The 22374-nt window shown below is 40.6% G+C and overlaps 1 protein-coding gene across 1 annotated transcript; it reads left to right on the top strand.

Annotated features, from left to right (window-relative positions):
- Nucleotides 1-8407: 8407 nt before the first annotated feature.
- KLHL31 (kelch like family member 31) lies at nt 8408-15502 on the top strand. Its single transcript, XM_037393184.1, has 2 exons — nt 8408-9601; nt 11457-15502. The coding sequence occupies exons 1-2, from the start codon at nt 8430-8432 to the stop codon at nt 12187-12189; spliced, it is 1905 nt and encodes a 634-aa protein (XP_037249081.1). The 5' UTR covers nt 8408-8429; the 3' UTR covers nt 12190-15502.
- The last annotated feature ends 6872 nt before the right edge of the window (nt 15503-22374 follow it).

Raw genomic sequence — 22374 nt, 5'->3', positions numbered from 1 at the left:
CCCCGCCGGGCTTTGGCTGATAGCTGCCGCTAACCAGGTTGTTTGCTACCGAACTATCAGCAATAATAAAGCTGTCATGCTTTTCATTGTTCTGCCTCTTCCAACGGTGCTTAAACACGCAGCGCGCTACGCACAAGCACAGCTTCAACTGAAGCGAGCCCACGGCGGTGGGCCGGGCCGCTGCAGCGCGCCCCAGGACCGGGCACGGCGCCTACCCCCACCCCGCGGAGCGGCGCGGCGAGCGGTCCCGCGGCGGTGCCGCCCCAGGGGGCGCGGGGGGAGGCCTCTGCCCCGGGGTGCGCCAGGCGGGACGCTGGTAGCGCCGCAGTCATGTGCACTTGCTCATGCACGCCTGTTCAGTTACCTGCGGGTACTTAGAAGGCCTGTGGCACTGCAGTTGCCTGCGCCTGGCTGTAAGGCTGCTTGGTGGCCTTAGACAGAGCGGCTGCGGTAGGGGTAGGGGGGCCGAGGCCATGGAGGCCTCGCTGGCGCCCACGGGCACCCTGCTGCGGGCCGACCGGCAGGGGAAGGCAGCACAGGCTGAGGCCGGCACCCTGTTCTTTCTGTCCGCCTTATTTACAGCCTGATGGCTAATGTGCTGGCTTTTTTGTTTGTTTCTTTCTTTCTTTTTGGAGGGGTAACAGAGCACTTTCGGGCCTTGCAACTTTGAGCGTGGCTCCTCTGTGGTTTACCGAAGGTCACAAATAACCTTAGAACTGGGAATCGGTCTTCGGTGCTGCGTGAACAGCATAGCTGGAACAGGGTCTGTGCTGTGACGCTTGCTGGGGCTGAGCACCTGCTTGAAGGACTCCAAGCTACAAGAGTGCCTCTTAAAAACAATCCATGGGCTTGCAGTATTTCTTTGGAAGTTAATGCAGATATAATTAAAACAGATACATAGAACAACTTTTGCTCTTTAAAGCAATGTTTGGAGGAAGTTTTAAAAAGAGTGTATCCAGTCTGAATTGCAGGGGAATTTCAAATAGACAAAAGTCTGGCGTTTGGAGGTTAGGGCTACTACCCTTTCACAACAGATCTTCTTACAGCTTGGCATAGCGTATAGCAAATTTATCGATAGAGCTGGTAGGGCAATACAGTAGGTAGAGTGCTCAGGTTGGATATGGAAAAAACAAGTCTAGTTCCTTGTGGCAGACTGGCTCTCCAGTTCCCATGCTGATCTTTTTGTTTTGCAGAAATAATTAACTCATCTTCATAGTGTGTAGAGACTTCATCAACCCTACTTTAAAACTGGCCATCTGCAACTAGTTAGTCTTTCTTTATTTTTCTGGCCCTAACAGTATGAAATTACTTATACAAAGTGGCATTTGTGCAGAAGAAATTTTTCAAGAGATTCAACCTACACCAGCATTGCAGTTAAAGGCATCTTTGAGTAGGGAAGTTGATTGTCGTATGGATTGTGTGATTGAAGCTGAGTTTCCTGTATGTTGTTTGAAAGCCTCAGTTATCAGGATACTGAGTTTTCTGGGATGAGGGAAATCTTGCTGCACTTCTGCCCAATTATTCCTATGCCCAATATATATTCAATTATATATGGCCATGATTTCATGCCAGTGAATAAGAAGAAAACATTTAAAATCTAAAAAACTTTCCTAGAACAAGAAAAATGTCTCTAGCCCAAATCATAGCTGCAGAATTTCTCATATCACCTGTCATAACTGGCAGAGGAAAGAATTCCAATTTTACTTGGTCCTTCAAAATTGCCAGTCAATGCTGATCGTTACAAGGATTTGTTTGGCACTGATTCAGGACTCCTGTTAGGAAACAGTGGGGTTGCCACACACAAAAATATAGCTCAAATAATTGCTCTGTCACTACATGCCCAAGAGTTGTGTTGTGCCATCAGCTCTTCTCCAAGGCTTGCATACTCTCATCTCATCCCTAGGGTCGTCTCCATGCCTTACTGCCAGTGCTTGGCAAGTTTCCGATGAAAGAGTGAAACCACAAAGAGAAATAAGCTTTGTATGAGCTAAGAAGAGCTGGGTGAGAGTTTCAGGGGGTAGATCAATGCGAGAGGCTTGGATGGGCAAAATTAGGCAACAAACTGGGAGTGACTGATGGGGTACTGGGGAAGGTGTGCCTGGTGGGGGAGGTCTGAGTGACCCACCTGGGGTTGGGTGTCTTGCTGCACACAGTCCTTCAAAGCTACCTTCTGTGAAATCAAGGCCTGTGCATTTGATCCTAAACAGTAGTAGTTTGTACTTTTATTCAGCAGCTTAAAAAGAAAACACATTTATTTTCCATCTCTTTATTGAAAAGACTGGAGTTCCTACTGAAATTCTGTATGCTTTCACAGTTCTCTCCAATGTGCATAAGGAGCTTCAGCCTTCCTAAAGGCAGTACTGCTGTGATTACTGTGAATACATTCAGATTGATGCATTTAAACATATTTTTCATAACTATTTAGCATAGTGAACCAAATATGGGTTTCAGGGATGCATAGTATTTGGCTGAGTATACACAAAGGGCTCAAAGCAAACAAAGCAGTCATGATCTAAAACTAGGCCTGGGTTTTGTTGACATCCTTAGTTGAACAAGGTAGATCTCCATGTGGCTGTGACACTTGCATTCCACCAACAAATCAAAGCATGCCAATTTCAAAGAAAAGGCCAAAGATACCTTACAGCAGCCTTCCAGTACATAAAGGTGGCCTACAAGAAAGCTGGAGAGGGACTTTTTACAAGGGCAAGTAGTAATAGGACAGGGAGGAAAGGCTTTAAATTAAAAGAGGGTAGATTTAGATGAGATATTAAGAAGGAATTTTCTACTCTGAGACTGGTAAGACACTGGAACAGGTTGCCCAGAGAAGCTGTAGATGCCCCATCTCTCGGAGTGTTTGAGGCCAGGTTGGATGGGGCTTTGAGCAACTGGTCTAGTGGAAGGTGTCCCTGCCCATGGCAGGTGGCTCGGAACTAGATGGTCTGTAAGGTTCCTTCTAACGCAAACCATTCTATGATTCTATGATTTTCCAGAAAGAGTGCAGTAATGATTGTGCATGAATTAGAAAAGATGGTTATAATTGCCTTAAGGCCTATCTTTGCTGGTACAAGAACTTTCCCTATTGCCGATTCTGAGTCATGTGTGTGGAGTAAATAATAATTATTCTTGTTTATTGGGCTAAGAACAAATCTCTTGAAATGTTCGAGCTTTTTTCCCCCACTGAAAATGTTAAAGCATTACTACATGACCTGCTACTGCTGCATGGATTGATAGTATTGCCCTTAGTTGCACCATAAACCAGTTGATTATGCAGCAAATAAAATATTTTTTCCCAAGATTCACTCATACCTAAAAGGATACATCTTGAGAGGCTTAATATGTTGCCAAAAAATGTACTACCCCCTTTTTTAACTTGAGAAGATAATTAATAACTTGATTGCAAGAACCTCAATCAATATCAGTGTTCTATACTAATTAATTTCTATGCCATTGGAAAGGAAATAAGCAGACAGACAATAGGTTATTTTCAAGATACAAGGGAAACTGTGTTAAGAATATCTTAAAATTAAAAGACATTATAAGTGAATGTTTGATTTTTAAAAATGTATCATAATTTGCAGCTAATCCTGGTACTGGTTATTTTTTAAATGACTTTGTTGTGTGCAAATTAATGGAAAATGAGAATGACTAGTTCCAAGACCAGCTTTCATGCTTTATAATAGCCAAGTACACCATCAGTTGTCTTGTGATCTTGAAGACCAAGTAACTGAACGTTTCATGGGTTTTGCCCTAATGTACAACCAATGTTTCAGAGCTATGGGAGATGCTCGATTACATCAGTGTTAGTACATTGAGATGTTGAGGCATGCCCCATGAGATGCTTATATCAATACTTCACAGCTCAAACTGTGTTCAGTATTTTCTGGAAATCAGAAATTAGTTTGTATTTTCAGTGCATGTTTTTCCCCATATTCATTTGTGTGTTTTTTTCAACATTGAATCATATAAGGAAGTTGCAAACACATTTGTAGAGACTGAGTAAGACTCAAATTTATTTTAAAATGTGCTAGTAAATTTTAAAGATATTATATGAAAATTAGAATAGTCTTTTATTTTTTACAGATCATGATAGTGTATTCGTTCTGGAGAAGAAGTATCCCCTCTATAAAAAGAAAAAAAGCCCAATAAACTCACTGAAAAATAACAAAAGAAAATAATATATTCTTTCTCTGAAAAATGTTGGCTTGTTAGGGCATCTTGAAATTATAAAAATTGATAAAAGTCTGGGCATGAGCTGTTAGAAAAGGGAACACTGAGTAAGTCAGGTTCACTAGTATATATATGTTTGGGAGTCTTGTTTTCAAAATATACCTGCTCTATCTACAAAAACTAATTTTTACAAGTTCTTAAAACTTATGAAGCACAGTGAGGAATATATTCTTTGTGTGAAAATCATTACAGCTGATACTGCTAAGGCAGAGCTTCAAAAAAAGTTAAGGATAACTGTCCATGTGAAGAATTTTATAATTAGGTTGAACCTGTAAATTAAAATATATTGAGATGCGTTATGATAATAGATGTCATCCTGCATATTAAATTGATGTTATACTGAGTTGTATATTTAAGGCAGCAGGAATCTACATGTGAGAAAAAAATGCATAGTATAGTAAGGAGAAGTTCCTAAAATATGTCTTAAAATAAGGCTTTGTTCTTATTTTTTTACAGCTGTGGCCCTATTTTTCATAAGGAAAGCCGGTTACCTTGTTGCTGTTGGGAAGGCTTGGGTTTACACCCCTCTCTTTCACTCTGGTTTCACCTATTTGATCACCTCTATTTCCCTGTTCTGTTTTCACATTTTTATCTTACAACTTTTTGTAACTCCACTAGCACAGGGATCCCTTTTTGTCCAAAATGGCAAGTGTTACTTTGTAGCAGTTGTTGTAATAGCCCATCAGAGCCTGGAGGCAAATAAGTCTACCAAATTAAGCATCACACAAAGTACAGCCAAGAGAAAATCTTCCCTTTCTCTGACTTCTGCTTCACCCAATATCCTTCCTTTCCCACGCAGTCACTCACACCCCTTTTATCTCTCCCGTGGGATTAAATTCTCCTGGGATGTGGTGGTTTGGCTTCATATTATTCCTGAGGTTGACTGGCAAGAGGTGGAGGTAAACTATTCCAGTGCATGGTATAACTCACAAGTTAGGATACCTCCTTGCGAGACAGAAGATCAAAGTTCACGTGTATCTGAAAATACATCAGGGGTGTGAGCCAGTATCCTTGAAAGCTGAGGCGAGTCTTTACAGAAGCAGTGACCTAACTCTTAAGAAATAGGACATAGCTGTGAATCCCCATCATCCGGTCCCCTTCCCTCTGCCCAGAGTTTAGCACCAAAATCCTACAAAAGTGGAATTAAAGTGCCAGCTTTTCCTCGGCATTTCCTGCTGGTTATTTTAGAACATAGAATAATATAATCACAGAATGGTTTGGTTGGCAGGGACCTTCAAAGGTTATGCAGTCCAACCCCCTGCCATGGGACACCTTCCACTAGACCAGGTTGCCTAAAGCCCCATCCATTCTGACCTTGAACACTTCCAGGGATGGGGCATCCACAAGTTCTCTGGGCAACCTATTCTAGTGTCTCACCACTCTCATTATAAAAAATATCTTCATTATGTCCAGTCTAAACCTGTCCCCCTCCCAGAGCATACTGGCTTTCACCCAGGCACCCAGCTTTGAGGTGGGAAACCCAGTGGTCCACCCTACATTTACCTGGGACAATTATTACCTGCTGTGGATCTACCATCTTCACCTTCCCTTCCCTTTCCTCCCTTGTACCTGTGCCTTTGGAGGTTTCAGGAGGCCGGGCAGCCCAGGGAAGCTGAGCTCCCGTGGCTGGGCAGAGGCAGGGAGCTGGGCATGGAGAGGAGGGGTCATTTTAAAGAGCACGGGAGCACAGGCTCCGGTCTCTTTTGCTTGCTGTGACAGCAAAGCATCACACTGGAAACCACAAGCTGGGACTTACCAAGTGGCCTCTGATCTTTCTCACTCTTTTTTACCACATTTCCTCTCTTTTTGTTTTCTTATTTTCTAAGGAAGAGGCATTTTCACTGACAGCTTCTTGGACAGCCCTGGGACATTTTTCTGAGGAGGGTAAGAGGTCTTTAACTTCTGTTTGATAATTTTACGAGGTAACGTTTTAAGGGGGCAGGGGGGAAGTTGGTTGTTTGATCAAATGGATTGTTTTGGGACCCTTAGTGTCCTTTGGCATGAGTTGCTCTTAAGCTAAAATAAATTAGGTGAAAGCAAATGACTATAGAAAAGCAAATTATCCAGGGTTTTCAAAGTTCAGTAACTTGGATTTGTTATAGGATCATTTGATTTGTTTCAATGGTTTTGCCTGTTGCATGTGCTTATACAATAAACTAGCTGGTAACATTTCTGCTGATGGAAAAGTGTTTTTCAGGAAAAAACCTTGGAGAGTGGACATTTTCTAACAGAGAGCTTAAAATGTCATGTATTTAAATGAGCTTTGCAACAACACAGTGAAGCAATAAACATCAAGTGCTGCATGTATTAAAATTTTTGTTACAGGTCTCTAAAAATATTTAGAATCACAAATGTGACTGCCAAAAGAATATGCCCTTACCAAATATAAAGTTGTAGCTATTAATATGCGAATCTATAGCTATGTAGATAAGATAGACATCCAAAAGTTTTTTGTTTTCTTTTATTCTGTGCCAATAAATATACACAACACTTGCAACATCATAGGTTTTTTGCAACAAAAGTTGTGTTAAACAACCAAGTATACTAAAACCCCAGTATACCTTTGATTGAACCTGTCTTAAAATGGCAAGCTGCTGGGGAGTTGCTATTCTGGGAGGTGACTCTGATAGGTCTCAACAGATGCAGCTTCTGGAATGCAGCTGACGCGGGGGGAGCCAGGCAGCAGCTGACCCCCGCGCTGGCACACCAGCATTTCAGGGATCGCAGCTTACGTCAGTGCGGGCTCACACTGACACTTTTGGCACACATGGCCTTCTCCCTCGCCTGCTCTGCACATGGTCATCACCCAGCAGCAGCAGCAAAAAATCCCTGGTGCTCACAGGCAGCAGCCATTCCTTTCTATAATTAAATTACTGCTTTGTAACGTGCTGTACACTCAAGGAAAAATTGATGTGCTCAGATTCTAGACTGAAATATTACTGAAGTCTTTTTATTAAGTTATCTAAAATAAGCCAGTCATTTGTTTTATCATTAAGTAGCATTTCTTCATGTTCTGATTTTTGTGAGTGCAAGGATCACAAAGAAAATTAGCGTGTATAAATTGTTTTAATATCAATGGATATACTGGAGATAAATGCTATATTTGAATTTATTTGAATGCTGATCTCAGCAATTCTGTTTTAACTGTGTTATTGAAGATCGGTGCTTTCCTTCAAGAAACATTTGCGTGTACATTAAGGGGCCATCTCGTGTTGCATTTGATAAAAAAGTGGCACTTCATTTCAGCAAGAGCTGGAACTTCCCTGGAGTTGATAGATGTAATTCAAATATCTGTTCTAACATAACTGCATGGGAGTAATTCTTACCTTCACGCATAAAAAACTTGTTTAAAGTAACACATCCTCCTAGGCTTTGCATGACTTTTTTTTCAAATAAAAGTCAGACAACTTCTCTTCTCCCTCGATCTCCAAAAAATTCCTAAAAGTAGGATTATAAATTTCAAATTACTGATGTTGAAAAGCAAGTAAAGTGTGCTATGAGTAGAAAGTATTTACAAATCTGACATGGGAAATAGAATATCATCAGTCTAGAAAATCAAAAGTTACAAAAACATGGAAGCAGTTTGGAGCAGATCCTAACTCTAAAATCAATATGACAACGTACTAAAATTTGCTTTCTCTTTATGTCTTATCTTGCTTTTTTTTTGTTAAGAATTTCTCCCATTCTTAATATTTCCTTGTCAAATTCTGAACTTGCCTGTAAGTCTGTACTAGCCCTGGAGTAAGGATGAACAAAACTGGTGGTCTGTATCTTTCCTATGCTTCAGACTAATGAATTCAAGGTCTAGAACCTGGCTGATTTAAGTATATATTTACCAGATTTTATATTCTGGCAAACTCATTTAGAGAATTTAACTCTTTCAGTGTGGTGATAATTGGTGAATGTGAATTTATGACCTTGCTATTTAAAAAAAAATAATAATTACTTGTAGATATAATTTTCACAGTTTGAGTATTGGTTGGTATTAATCAGCAGCCACACTACAATCTAGGACAATATAATAGTTCTTAGAAAGATAGATTTTCCTGTGTGTTTTGGTTTTGTGGCATATATAGAGAGAGAGACAAAGATTAGGTTTGTTGCATAATCACATAGCTATTAAATTTCACAACTGCAGTGTAGCTCTAAATGTTTTAATTTTATTTTTAGCAAACTCTTGGCTGTAATATTTCATTGCAGTCATGGCCCCTAAGAAGAAGAATGTGAAAAAGAACAAAGCAGATATCAATGAAATGACGATCATTGTGGAAGATGGCCCCCTCAGCAAACTAAATGGCTTGAATGGACTCTTAGATGGAGGAAATGGTTTCAGCTGCATCTCATCTGAAGTTTCTGACCCATCGTATAGCCCAAATCTCTTGGAAGGTCTAAGCAGAATGAGACAAGAAAATTTTCTTTGTGACTTGACTATCAGTACCAAAACCAAATCCTTCAGTGTTCATAAGGTGGTGATGGCTTCATGCAGTGACTACTTTCACAGTATCTTACAGAAAGATCCATCCACTCAAAGAGTAGACCTCAACGATGTATCCCCATTGGGTCTAGCTACTGTTATCACCTATGCTTACACTGGAAAACTTACTCTCTCACTTTATACAATAGGTAGTATTATTTCCACAGCAATTTATCTACAGATTCACACCCTTGTAAAGATGTGCTGTGATTTTCTAATCCAAGAAATCAGTGTTGAGAACTGTATGTACATTGCCAATATTGCAGAAACATACGGACTAAAAAAAACCAAGGAAGCAGCACACAAATTTATTAGAGACAACTTCATTGAATTTTCAGAAACAGATCAGTTCTTGAAACTTACTTTTGATCAGATTAATGAACTTCTTGCAGATGATGACTTGCAGTTGCCTTCTGAAATTCTTGCATTCCAGATTGCAATAAAATGGCTGGAATTTGACCAAAAAAGAGTAAAATTTGCTGCCGATCTCTTAAGTAACATCCGTTTTGGTACCATCTCAGCCCAAGACCTTGTCAATTATGTTCAAACTGTGCCAAGAATGATGCAAGATGCAGAATGCCATAAGCTCCTGGTGGATGCCATGAACTATCATTTGCTTCCCTATCACCAGAACACACTTCAGTCCAGAAGAACAAGAATCCGTGGAGGTTTCAGAGTCTTAGTCACTGTTGGGGGACGTCCTGCTCTAACCGAAAAGTCTCTTAGCAGAGACATCTTATACAGAGATCCTGAAAGCGGATGGAAGAAGCTGAGTGAAATGCCTGCTAAAAGTTTTAACCAGTGTGTCACGGTGATGGATGGATTTCTCTATGTCGCTGGTGGGGAAGACCAGAATGATGCCAGGAACCAAGCCAAGCATGCAGTCAGCAATTTCTGCAGGTAACGTCATTTATTTAAAAGGGATGGAGAGATCTGTTCCACACAATGCAGGCGGATAGACAAAGCTGGTTTGTGACATGCAGCATGAACCACTCAGATAAACAGAAAGGGGACAGGGTGGGGGAGGTATGGATGCTATTCTATATTAAAGTTTGAATGAACAGAAATATGCAACTGAAGTTATGCCAGAACTTCACCACAGTTACACATGCACAATGAGAAGTGAGGAAAACCAAGAAAACTTACTTTGAGTGGAGGACAGAAATAGGAACATAAATAGGAAGTTTTGGGATGTTCTAAGGTACCAATAAAATGCACCAAATCAGACAAAGTGAGACTTTTAAAATTTGAAGAGCCTCTGATGCCTTACAGAAAGTTCTGAAAAACACCTTTTAGGTATTATAATCTTGACTTGCTACGCACCATCCACTATATTTTCAACAGCTTTTACACTGTATTTCATACCCTTTACCTTTTATATTTATCAAGAGCTTAGAAACAATATCAGTGGCTCTTGAAGTCTATATTTATCTTCTACAGTGTACTCCAAATAATACCTCGCTTCTGAAATATTGCAGTTCCTATCTATAGTCATCCAAGGAATGCACTGCTGATAGCAAGGTCAGAAGAATGCGTAGGCTAACCTGCAATAGTCAGATGGGTGGTACTAGTTTCCGAATAGTCCAGCTTAAAAGCTGACAGCACACAATAGCTTGAAGCAAAGGTTGGAGGTGAGACAACTCAGCTTTTTATCTACTAACAGACTATGCACATGCAATGGCAGAACACAGCCACAGCCCTACCAATGCTTCCTTGTCTGCTCCCAGAAGGAACATTCAGATAACCTCTCCTGAGGACATCAACCAACATACAAAGTTAATGAATGTGGAACGTTCTCTAGATGATTTTATTGTGTAATGTACTTTGTCAGAAAAATGTACTACATAAAGGAGATTATGTTGTTGCTCTCCTGACCTGCCTTTAAGCTATGCCTTATGTTCTTGCAAGGAACTGGTCGTGGCGAAGAGGTGGGGGAATCCTCATGGTCCATGACTGAATGAGTTCTGCTTCTTGTCCTGCCATTAACCTCAAGTATGTCAAGTCACATCAGTATGTCTATGGACTTGCTTTCAGAGCTGCAGATGACGATGCTGAATGACAGCTAACAATTAGTATTTACTTCCCATATTCTTTTTCTCCTGTGATTCCCTGGCCCACTCAGCATGCAACAGGAGAAATGTGTGGGCCTACTAATGTACCTCACTCAACTCCTTCAGGAGTCGTAATTTGCTATTTCCTGCTTCAAAATTGCTCATTTAAATGTCAAGCACAGAGAATGTTATTTCAGATAGGAATGGTGTTAGAAAGCAAAGATGTTCTTTCTACATAAATCTTACTTCATGAGTGGCAGGGAAAGAATCCTTACTATTTGAAAAGTACTAAAAAGATGCAAGTATAAATCACCACCTAATTTTTTTAAAACTCTTTGAGGAAATTGACATATTTTCTGTAGGTGTAAATTGCAAAAAAACTTCTAACATTTCTATTATGTGTTGAAAGTATCTCTTCCCAATGTTCTAATGAGGTTATTGTACAAAATCAAATTACAGAAGAGTCAGATTTACTTCACTGAAATAATACCAGGTTTGAATTATACAAACAGTTCTTTCTCCAGTCAAAAACTAAATTTATTTGAAAATTTAACCAGGAATACCAGTTTCATTCCACCGACTTCTAATGGGCTAAATAACTAAAATTTTAGCAACTTTGCACCTGCAGCAGTAGTGGGACAGAGACAGTAGAATTTAGCAGGGCAGTATGTGAGACAGTTACCCTCTTTTTTTAATGCTTTCAGATATGATCCTCGTTTCAACACCTGGATTCACCTGGCAAACATGAATCAGCGGCGCACCCACTTTAGCCTGAATGTGTTCAATGGCCTGCTTTTTGCAGTGGGTGGTCGCAACTCTGAGGGGTGCCTCTCCTCGGTTGAATGCTATGTGCCTGCAACTAATCAGTGGCAGATGAAGGCACCCTTGGAGGTGCCCAGGTGCTGCCATGCCAGTGCGCTGGTGGACGGTCGGATCCTGGTGACAGGAGGTTACATCAATAACGCTTACTCTCGCTCAGTGTGCATGTATGACCCCAGCAAAGATAGCTGGCAGGATAAGTCCAGCCTCAGCACCCCAAGGGGGTGGCACTGTGCAGTGTCCCTCCTGGAGAGGGTCTATGTCATGGGTGGGTCTCAGCTGGGGGGGCGAGCCGAAAGGGTGGATGTTCTCCCCGTGGAGTGTTACAGTCCTTACACAGGGCAATGGAATTACGTGGCGCCACTTCAAACTGGAGTTAGTACGGCTGGTGCATCCACCCTTAATGGGAAAATTTACTTAGTGGGTGGCTGGAATGAAATAGAGAAAAAATATAAGAAGTGCATTCAGTGCTATAACCCGGATCTCAATGAATGGACAGAGGAAGATGAGCTGCCTGAGGCCACTGTGGGCATATCGTGTTGTACGATATCCATGCCCAACACCAAGACAAGGGAGTCCAGGGCCAGCTCAGTCTCTTCTGTCCCAGTCAGTATTTAAATATGGGTCTAACCAGTAAGAAGTAAGAATGTTTACCAGCACAGCAGTATGTTTAACCCTTTAAGTAGCATTTTTGTGCTTATATGGAAAGTATCATTGGCTTTGCAACAGTTTTAATACTGCAAATTGGCCAGTTTTCATCATCTTTAATACAGGTGGCATGAAACAGGACATCAGGGATAAAACAAATTTTCTTAGCAGGAAGAGAGAGTTAACCCATAACTGCAGAATGTCATCTTCTTGAATTTGCTACCAATTCACTGTGGCAAATAATTTAATTTCTTTGTGCCTTGGTTTCCTTACCTGTAAAACAGAGATAAACTTGCTTCAGAAGATCGTGGTGAGGCATTTTCAATACTGAGGTTTAAATGCTTTCAGAACCCAAAATGAAAGTCAAATATTTCTAGTAATAAATCCCAACATACATCAGAAATGTGCTATGTCATCATAAAATTGATCAGTTTTGTTCTTTTCTAAGCATTTTCTACTTTGACAAACAGAAGGCAAAGAAAAATCCCAGACCTTAAAAATAGAGTATATAGCATGTGCATACTTTCCTTTTGGGGCAGTGGTATTCACAGAAAATGTCTCAAAACATTTTCTCCTTCAGAAGTTAGAAAGAGAGCCCTATCTTCTGCCATGAAACCCTTCAATTCTCCTATTTAATGCTGTGACATGACTTTCAAGACCCAAATTCACAAAATACTTTAGCTCCTGTAAGTGCTATGGGCCAGCCCCAAGGGCTACCTTGCATGCCACATTGCTCTCCTGATCTCCATGCGTACACCAAGGAGCAGACCACCGCCCCATCCTCCTCCTTACGCCAGGGAGACTCTCCTGTCATTCCAGGTAGAAGGCCTGAAGGCCAGTCAGTATGTCTTCTCCTGTTCCTGCTCTTCCCGTCTGTGTAGGAATGTACCTCTGGGTTATCTTCTCATCTGGGAAGGTCTTCACTAATGCAAGGAGCTAGGAGCTGCCACAGCAGGGGCAAAACCTGGAAGAAGAATTCAGGCCAGGAGGCACCAAGGGCTAATGGTGTCCGAGTGTGGAGAAGATGCACAGAGCGTCTCTCTTACTCAGTATTATTCTTGCAAATAACCTGTGGACTGAGGAGTAAAAATTAAATAAGGACTCAGGGTCTGCCTTTAAGAATAAGATATATGTGTGGAAAACAGTGGATTGTGGAAAAACTGGATGAAACCAAAGAGACTTTCCTTAACAGGAACAAAGAGGTACCTTAACACCTTTCTTACAAGGTACAGGCACGACATCACCCCAAGTAACCTTTTCCTGGGCATACCATTATGTATCTCCTTTAGCAGACTTCGTTACAGCTCTAGTTATGCAGCTTTTATTCACATTTTACCAAAGCCTAGACTAATGCTGTGCCTGTTGAAGTCTGAAGTTTTCCCAGTGAGTAGAGTGAAGTCTTTGCTCAAATTAAATTACCTTCCAAGAACTTTTTTTCCTAATTCCTGCATTCAGTGGGGAAATTAAGCATAAAACCTAATATTGTTCCCTTAGCCAAAGGGATATGTCCCCTGAGAATGTGATACCGGAAGACTGCTGTCAGCACAAAATGTCTACATCCTTCTGTTTGGGAAGGAAGGGAGCAATACAAGGAACTGAAATGATTTAATATAACCAAAAGGGCAGAAGTTCACTCACCTCAACCAATTCATAGAGGCTTCACATGCAGTTTCCTCAGATTATCATTGACACCTCCAGGCCCCCGTGCCTAGGAGAAGGCGTGCTTTCAGCAATGCTTATAAGGCAGCCAAATTTTTATCTCATTTGCAAAAGGGGAACACTGTAAAATTGTCTGTAAGTGCAGATGCTATAGAGACAAGCATTTTCAGGACTCATGCTCTGCTCTTTGATAGCTTTGTTGCAGCTACATATTGAGCATCAGCATGAGAATGACACAGTATTAAAGGTGAAGTAATTCACTCTGTTGCTTGGGATTAAACTCCACGGCACTTTGTTCTGTTTTCCAGTTCTAACTTAGACTTCATGTCTGAATCCTGGATATACAATTTTAAAATTCCAAATTCTATTTTTGAGTGCTACATGTTATTAGAATACTGTATTGCAATGCCTTTTGGTCATAGTAGCAGTGCCATATAGTTTTGATTAATTTAGTTAGCATACAGTTATGCTCTATGCTGTTTAATTCAAATGAATAATAATTCAAATCCACAATCACAGAACAAACATGGAATTGTGTAACAGAGTAAGATTACTTTGTTTCAAATACGAGAATGCTGTTCTTGCCCATTCCAAGTCACCAAAAGATTCTCATGCATCAGAGCAAAATTTCTTTTTTCCCGAAGTCATGACCGTGTGTCCCATACGGAAGTATTTAGGAAGCTCTTTGAAAAAAACATCTGCTCCAATATTTTTTTGTGAAATTTTAATAGTATTAGATGAAGTTTCTTATCCATCCAGTCCAATGGAGACACACATACACTCATCCAGTTCTAACTGTATACATATTCCACTTCTTTAGTGTTTCTAAGGTACCCATAGGATGGTATTAAAGAACTGAAGAAACAATTATTTTGGTCTCAGACAGTTATTGGATGAAATTGTCATATGTAAGCATCTCTTTTTCCCTTTAGGAATTCAGTTCCAAAATGCCATGCTGCAGGCTTTCCTCTTTGTAAGCAAGCACTTCCTGTATGTCAACAACCATCTTCTGTTTTCGAGTAGAAAGATATTTGTGAATGATGGGCTATGTGCAATGAAACTACTCTCCTACTACTTAAAGGGTTAAAAATTATGGAGGCCAAATCCTTTTCATCTTACTCACAGACAAGTTCCGTTGATCTCAATGAGACTGCTAAGTAAGATGTACAGGATTTCGAACTCTTGGCCAAATTCTGGCAGTACAGTAGATAGAGATGCCTGCCAAAACTGTCATACCCAGAAGGAAGACTGCTTCTCAGCCTCCACTGCCCTTGGCCACAACAAATCCATAAAGATGTGTCCTAGGACAGGAGCCAAGTACCACTGGCCATGCGTTCCTTCTGTAGAACAAATTGGGTATGTACTTCAGCCAAAAATCTTAAGTAGATTAACAAATGGTATTGTTATCGGTATAGCACTTCAGGTTGGCTTTGTGTTATTTTCTTTAAGCATCTGTTTAGGCTTCAGCTGCACATTGAGCCAGGATTTGGCCCTTCATATGTGACAATATCAGCTGGATTTAATATTATTTTGATCATACCAATGTACTGAGCTATTTGTGACGTTTTTATGTACAATCTCATTTTGTTAGAACTGTGAAAAATGGTTTGTATGTTCTGTTTTATGGGACAGTGTTCTTTCATTGTCCGGTACTGTATTTTCAGTCTCTAGATGTTTAATAACAACATCTCAGTTGAACTTGAACTATTGTATATCTCAAAAAGAAATTTTAAAATGCAGTTTCGGAAGTACTGTATATGGTAATATTAAGTAGAGCAGAGGGCTTCCAAATGTATGAGATGCAGATTGTTAAAACACTACAGGGATTTCTTTAATACTATAGTCATAGTAAAAAAAAATAATCATCATATATGCTGTTATCTTTGAAGTCTTTATGCCCATGCATTTTATAGTTGGCAACATCTGCACTTCCAAGGAATTCAAATCTAAAAATAAGCTTTCTTCAGTCTGTGAGTGAAACAGTTTGATGATGTTTTGTTTTCTTGTTTATTCATGCTTGTGTAGATGCATGGGAGAGTGTGTTACGAGGTTGTGAGGGAGGAACTTACTGTTGGAAAGTTATGCTGAAAGAAAGATGTTATGCTGAGTTCTTAATCAAGATGAGATCATGATCGTTTAATCTGTTCCTGATGTTAAACGCAAGATCATCTGTGGCTCAATCAATAGTCCAGTAAGCTTAAATGCCAACTTCTAGCTGGTCAAAGAGGGAAACACAATATTAGCATCAACCAAAGCTATGAGGTGTTGAAAAGTGTTTCGTGTTGAGATTTTTCAATGGCAAATCTTGCAGGAAAAAGTACATGATGGATGAAATGACTGACTGAGACCATGTTTTGTATTATCCTGAAACCTAGATTAGTTGATCTTACAGTTTTAACTCTTTCCAAGCCCATGCTGGCTTTAGTGCCAGTGTTTCCCTAGTAGCAGCTGGGTTTGGTAATTCTAGTTGCAAACCCAACAGTCATACTAACAGTTGTATGAGCATGTTTACCTTCTTGAATTCAGTGAGATTTCTCCTATATACAGTTATCTTTATTAGGTTTTATTTGGAAAATTAAAATACAAGAACTAAATCCATGGGTAGAGAAACATCAATGTCTAATGAAAGCCAACATGAAGGTATTAGACTGATACTCAATATCACCATTCAACTACCTACTTACCATGCAGGCACAAAAAATTTTTTTGAGACTAGATTTCCCTATAAGGATTATTTCTTTGGGAATAGCTGGTCTTTAAATCCTATGTATGCTCCAAGGGGTTTTGGGTAACACACAGGATGGGAGACGCAAGAGGCCCCAGGTAGTAGAAAGGGGAAGATGGAGCCCCTTAGAACAGTCAGTAGACTAATGTTTTGTTCCCAGTTCTCAAGGATATTCAACAAATATGTGCTGTATAGAAGTACATATTTCCACACATACCTTTTCATAAGCAGCTTTGCTTATGTTCTGTAACTGAGATGGGTCAGCCTTTCTTATGAAAAGCAAGGCTCAATTTTCAGTTGCCTGTAACTTGAATTCTCAATTGAATTGAATTTTCAATCAATTTTAACCCAGGTTTACCAAAGGTGGGAGATTTTTTTCAAAGTCTAAATCCAAACGCTTAGAGAATGCAGTTGAAGCCAATAGTCCCTCGGCCTTTTTGCAATGAATCTTCTCATCCTTTTGTTGAAGACTTACTTTGTATAAGTAATCAAAAACACTGTAATGCACAGATTTGTACTTTGACTCCTCCATGCAAGAGGAGGATCTCTTGTCCCTTTTATTTTCTCTTTTCTTATCCATAACTGAGTGACTCACAGGGCACCAAAGATGATGCACAGATGAGAACGCTACATAAAAGCTCACCTGTGAATCTAATTCAAAAACTCTCATCGCTGGTGGCCACAATAAAGAAAAGGACACATTCTGGAATGGCTGCTGGAAAAAAAGGGTGAAAAATGAGTTGCTGGTGCTCATTTGCAAGTGTGACATTGCTCAGAGCTCTGTTCCCAGAAGTTATGAAAAGAATAAAGGAAAATACATACAATTCTATATAGCTTGCGTGAGAGATTCAGTTAATACCAGATGAGTTTTGCCATGCAAAAGACTAGTATAAGTTCATTGTTGTCTCGATGAAAAATAAGTTTGCAATAAAAATACAGGGATTAAGTAAACTTATGGGGAATACATAGTTGATTTCTGTTGGTAAGAATGGGAACACACACATTTAGATACACTGGATGTTACACTAGTTGCTGCTTTGGCAGTTTTTTTGTCAACAAGAAAAGTTACAAATATAACTTATTTTGTAAAGCATTTCCCTAGCTTATAAGTGTTAGACATACTGCTTATACAGATAGGTTTTCTAATTATACACTTTAAGGATGGACTGTAATAACACAAGGGAACATATTTCAACAGAAAGCAATCTGTAAGTGTAATGTGAGAATGTTACTACTTAAAAATTAAAATTTGTAGTGCAGCAGTTGTCATTAAGAAGAATAACAGCATGTTGTTATTTTTCATTGTATGCTTTAAATAAAACTGTCGACACACGGCGCAAACAAGTTATTCATATTGTAAAATCAGTTGGAAACTGTGAGACTCTTTCTGACAAATGCATGGTTGCAGTTGAAATATGCTTTGTTTTCTGAGCCCCATGTTGATGCTTGCTTCCATATAACCCAGATGGAATGTTTATTACACCCAGGCTGTCAAACCACCTTCACAATAAGCGACACAGTGTGGCACTGGAGCCACTTTGATCTTTTTCATTTTATTGCAAGGACAATAACTTGCTTTTTAACAATGAATTTCACAGTCATTTGTTGTAATCAAAATGCCTAACAAGAAATGATGACAAATCAGATGTCTGATTAGCAATTTTACATGTTTTCATTTGGATTGTATAAGTAACAGTATTGGAGATAAATAATTCTAAATTTCTAGGAGAAAAATTTGTCTAAATTCTGAAAAGAAATTAAGTTGTGCCACAGATGAGAGGGTTTGAGGTGCCAAAAAGCATTCCCTGTGTTTTGACACCAAGGGCTTGGTTCAGAGTGTGATTTGGCATTTGGCAAATGTCACAACCTGAAGGGTTACCCAGCCTGCAGCTGTGCAAAGATTGTGACCATGGGTTCCTCAGATTCTGTAATATGCAAGGACCCTCTAAAATTCTTGACTTTATTACAGATTACCACAAATACCACAAAAATCACTGGTAGCAAGTATACAACCACAAAAATCACCACTAGAAAATATACCTATGGTTAATAAAGCTAATATGAAGGTTAATAAAGTGAATATGAATGAATATATATCAAGCTATTACAAATTACTATCAGTAATATAATATCAATTGATAGTACAGTGTCAACCAAAAATAGCATCAAGCATGGTAGTACAACCGATGACAGCAACAACCAAGTAGGTACATACTATTACAGACAACTAAAACATCATTAGTGAAGCAAAACTATCAACAAGGATATAATAGCAGAGATATATATAATATTTGCATGAAGTGAATTAGACAGATTTCAAGAGAAGCAAAACTTTCCCAAAAGGAAGGAACAAACCAATCCCAAAGCGGGGACACAACCATCCCCAAAAGAAAGGAGGACAGACCCAAGCAGTAAGACAACAGACAGAGTCTCCCTTCAAAGCAGACCCCCGACACGGAGTCTGGAGTCAGCAGAGTCCCCAGTGAGCATCCAAGAGCTTGTGGAAAGTTCACGTGGGATTCAGCTGGGAAGTGCTCAGAGAAAAAGACTCCATTTTGGATAAAAATTAAGTCCTTTTTGTAGCAGAGACACGTAAGTGGGTGTAGGAGATTCTACTTTGAGCAGCCAACGGATGCTGTTAATTTCTGGTTTTCACCTGTAACAGTCAATAGATGATTGTGTTTTCTGTTCTTTCAGAGCAATTTTATTTTTCTGTACTGTTTTCTACCTTCTCAGATGTTAATTTGCCATTACAGTCCCTTGTTTTTGTGCTTATTGGTGGCACCTTGGGATGCCTCTGGTTTCTAGGTCCCCAGCTGCGCTTTTCAAGGATGCAAGCATAATCTCCAGGCTCACAGTCCCAGGCTGGCAGGCCTTCCTCTGTCAGTACTTTTCAGCAGACAGCATCTTCTGTTCAGCAGTTTTCCCCTTCTAACCAGGCTGCCTTTATGGCTGCTCACAGCCAGGTAGCCGAATGAGCCTGCTGGCCATGAACCAGGACCCATGCACACCTTGAGCAGCAGCTGGGCTCCTTTAGGGCACCTGAAAAGCCACTACATGCATGTGGGTGGCCTCACCTACGTGTCAAGTCTAGATGTCAGGACTTGGTTGTCTAAATTTACTTTTTGCAGATGCCCCAGGTGCTGCAGGACATTTCAAATGGCACTAAGTGTCAATTTGTGGGCCACCAAGTCAAGTGTGGAGGAAGGAATTTATTTGCCCCTTTTATCTCTACCTGGCAGTCCAGAAGTACATGGCTGTCCTGTCAGTATACTAATATGTCCACTAGTCCTGGCTGCCTTGGGTACCTACAGTGTCTAAAATGCACTGAAGCCATTGTCCAAAAAGGTCTGCTAAATGTGAAACCACTGTCATTATGACTTATTGTAAATACTCTATATAAACAACTTAGTATCAGAATTTATATTGCTGTTCTCATCTTCCTGTCTCAAATGCTGGTAGAAAACTACTCAAATGTTAAGTACAAGCGTCGTTTCCACAGGAGAGAAATCTATTCAAAGTGAGGATGTTGGAATATGGTCCAGGACAGTACGATCACGTTGTGTGACCACACCTGATGACTACTGTGTCCATTTCTGGGCTCCTCAGTACGAGAGGCATGAAGCTATTGGAGAGAGTCCAGTGAATGGCCACAAAGGTTATGAAGGGACTTGAGCATCTCTCCTGTGAGGAAAGCTGAGAGAGCCAGGACTGTTCAGCCTGGAGAAGAGAAGGCTCAGGGGAATCTTATCAATGTAAAATACCCGAGGGGAGGGTGCAAAGAAGATGAGCCAGGCTCTTTTCAGTGCTGCCCAGTGACAGGACCAGTGGCAATAGTCAGAAACTGAAACACCAGAGATTCCCTCTGAAGCTGAGCAAACACTTTTTCACTGTGAGGGTGACTGAGCACTGGCACAGGTTGCCCAGAGAGGCTGTGGAGTCTCCATCCTTGGAGATATTCAAAAGCCAGCCGGACATGGCCCTGGGCAACTGGCTCTAGGTGGCCCTGTTTGAGCAGGGTGGTTGGACCACGTCATGGTTTAATCCCAACCGGCAACTAAACCCCACACAGCTGCTTGCTGACTCCCCCACGGGGGAGGGGGGAGAGAACCAAGAAAGTAAAAGTGAGAAAACTCGTGGGCTGAGATAGAGGCAGTTTAATAAGCAAAGAAAAAGCCGTGTGTGCAAGCGAAGCAAAACAAGGAATTCACTCACCGCTTCCCACGGGCAGGCAGGTGTTCAGCCATCCCCAGGAAAGCCGGGCTCCACATGCGTGACGGTTACTTGGGAAGAGAAATGCTATCATGCCAAACGTCCCCCCTTCCTTCTTCCCCCAGCTTCATATGCTGAGCATGGCATCATACGGTGTGGAATATCCCTTTGGTCAGCTGGGGCCAGCTGTCCGGCTGTGTCCTCTCCCAGCTCCTTGTGCTCCCCCAGCCTCCTCGCTGGTGGGGCGGGGTGAGGAGGAGAGAAGACCCTGGCTCTGGGTAAGTCCTGCTCAGTGATAACAAAAACTTCCCTGTGCTATCAACCCTGTTTCCAGCACGAATCTAAAACATAGCCCCATACTAGCTCCTGTGTAGAAAATTAACTCTATCTCAGCCAAAACCAGCGCAGACCAGATGACCTCCAGAGGTGCCTTCCATACTTAGCCATTCTGTGATAGCTAGTTGGAAATTCACCAGTGTAAAGAAAGTGGTGAAACAGTTCTTGGAAAACAAATGTATCTCTAGAGCCTGCAGCTCATATTTCATCTGGATAGAGGTGAGACAGAAAGCAAAAGATTGAGGGAACCTAGGCAAAGAACTTTGGCCCAGCAAGCCTGAAGTGTTGAGATATATCAGTAAATCATTTCCCGACAATCCTCAGACTCTGAACTTGAATCTTTGATTGTCTCAGTTGTGTCCTTCCATGGGAATAATGCTGTTGCCAGAAAAAAGGACAGTGTTGCTTTGCTTGGCATGAAGACATTTCTTTGTATAGAGGCATAAGCCGTAGAAAGAGACTTTCTATAAGCTATGCTATTCACTTACTCTAACCAAAGTTTTACCATTTGTAAGGAATCATAGCCAAGATCACAGCAGTATGGCTGGGATTGCAACCTGCTTTTGTCAAGCAGGAAGAGAAAAGCAAGGATTTCCCCTGGTTTCCTGCCAAGGCCAGTAGCACACAAGTCCTGACTTCATGGAGAGAGTGAAGCCAATGTGGCATTACTATGTTCTCACCACAAAAAGGCTAAACAACGTGCTTCTGGCTTAAGTCATGGTTAGACGACTTCTTCCTGAAGCCAGAGAGCAGAACAGGGGAGAAATGTTAGATTTCCAACCAGATCTTCTACAGCAACACAACTGTCCATGTTCTTTTACCAAAAGCAGATAGTAAAATAATCATCCAAGGTTTACCTGCAAAGAAAAAGAAACTATCAGAGTATCATGACAATTTAGGACCTTTCTCTGAACTGGTAGGCTCTTCATCTTCTGATTATAATAATCTTCAAAATAGTCAAAGTAGATGAGGTGGAAAGAATCATGTTAACTAATGTTAAAGAATAATATATATAATTGACAGGAACTGCAATAGAGCAGATCAAAATTCAGGGATGATTTTGAGGAAGCAAAAGGGATGATTTTGCTTCAAAATTCAGGGATGATTTTGAGGAGTCAAGCCATGAATATTTTTGGCAAAAGCTACTAAGAAGATAGAATTTACGATTAGTTTATGATATAAAAGAAAACAATTTTAAGCAAGTCTTGACAAATGCATGATTT

The sequence above is a fragment of the Falco rusticolus genome, chromosome 6 (genome assembly GCF_015220075.1).
Source record: "Falco rusticolus isolate bFalRus1 chromosome 6, bFalRus1.pri, whole genome shotgun sequence".
Lineage (NCBI taxonomy): Eukaryota > Metazoa > Chordata > Aves > Falconiformes > Falconidae > Falco > Falco rusticolus.
This window is presented reverse-complemented; position numbering and strand designations above follow the sequence as displayed.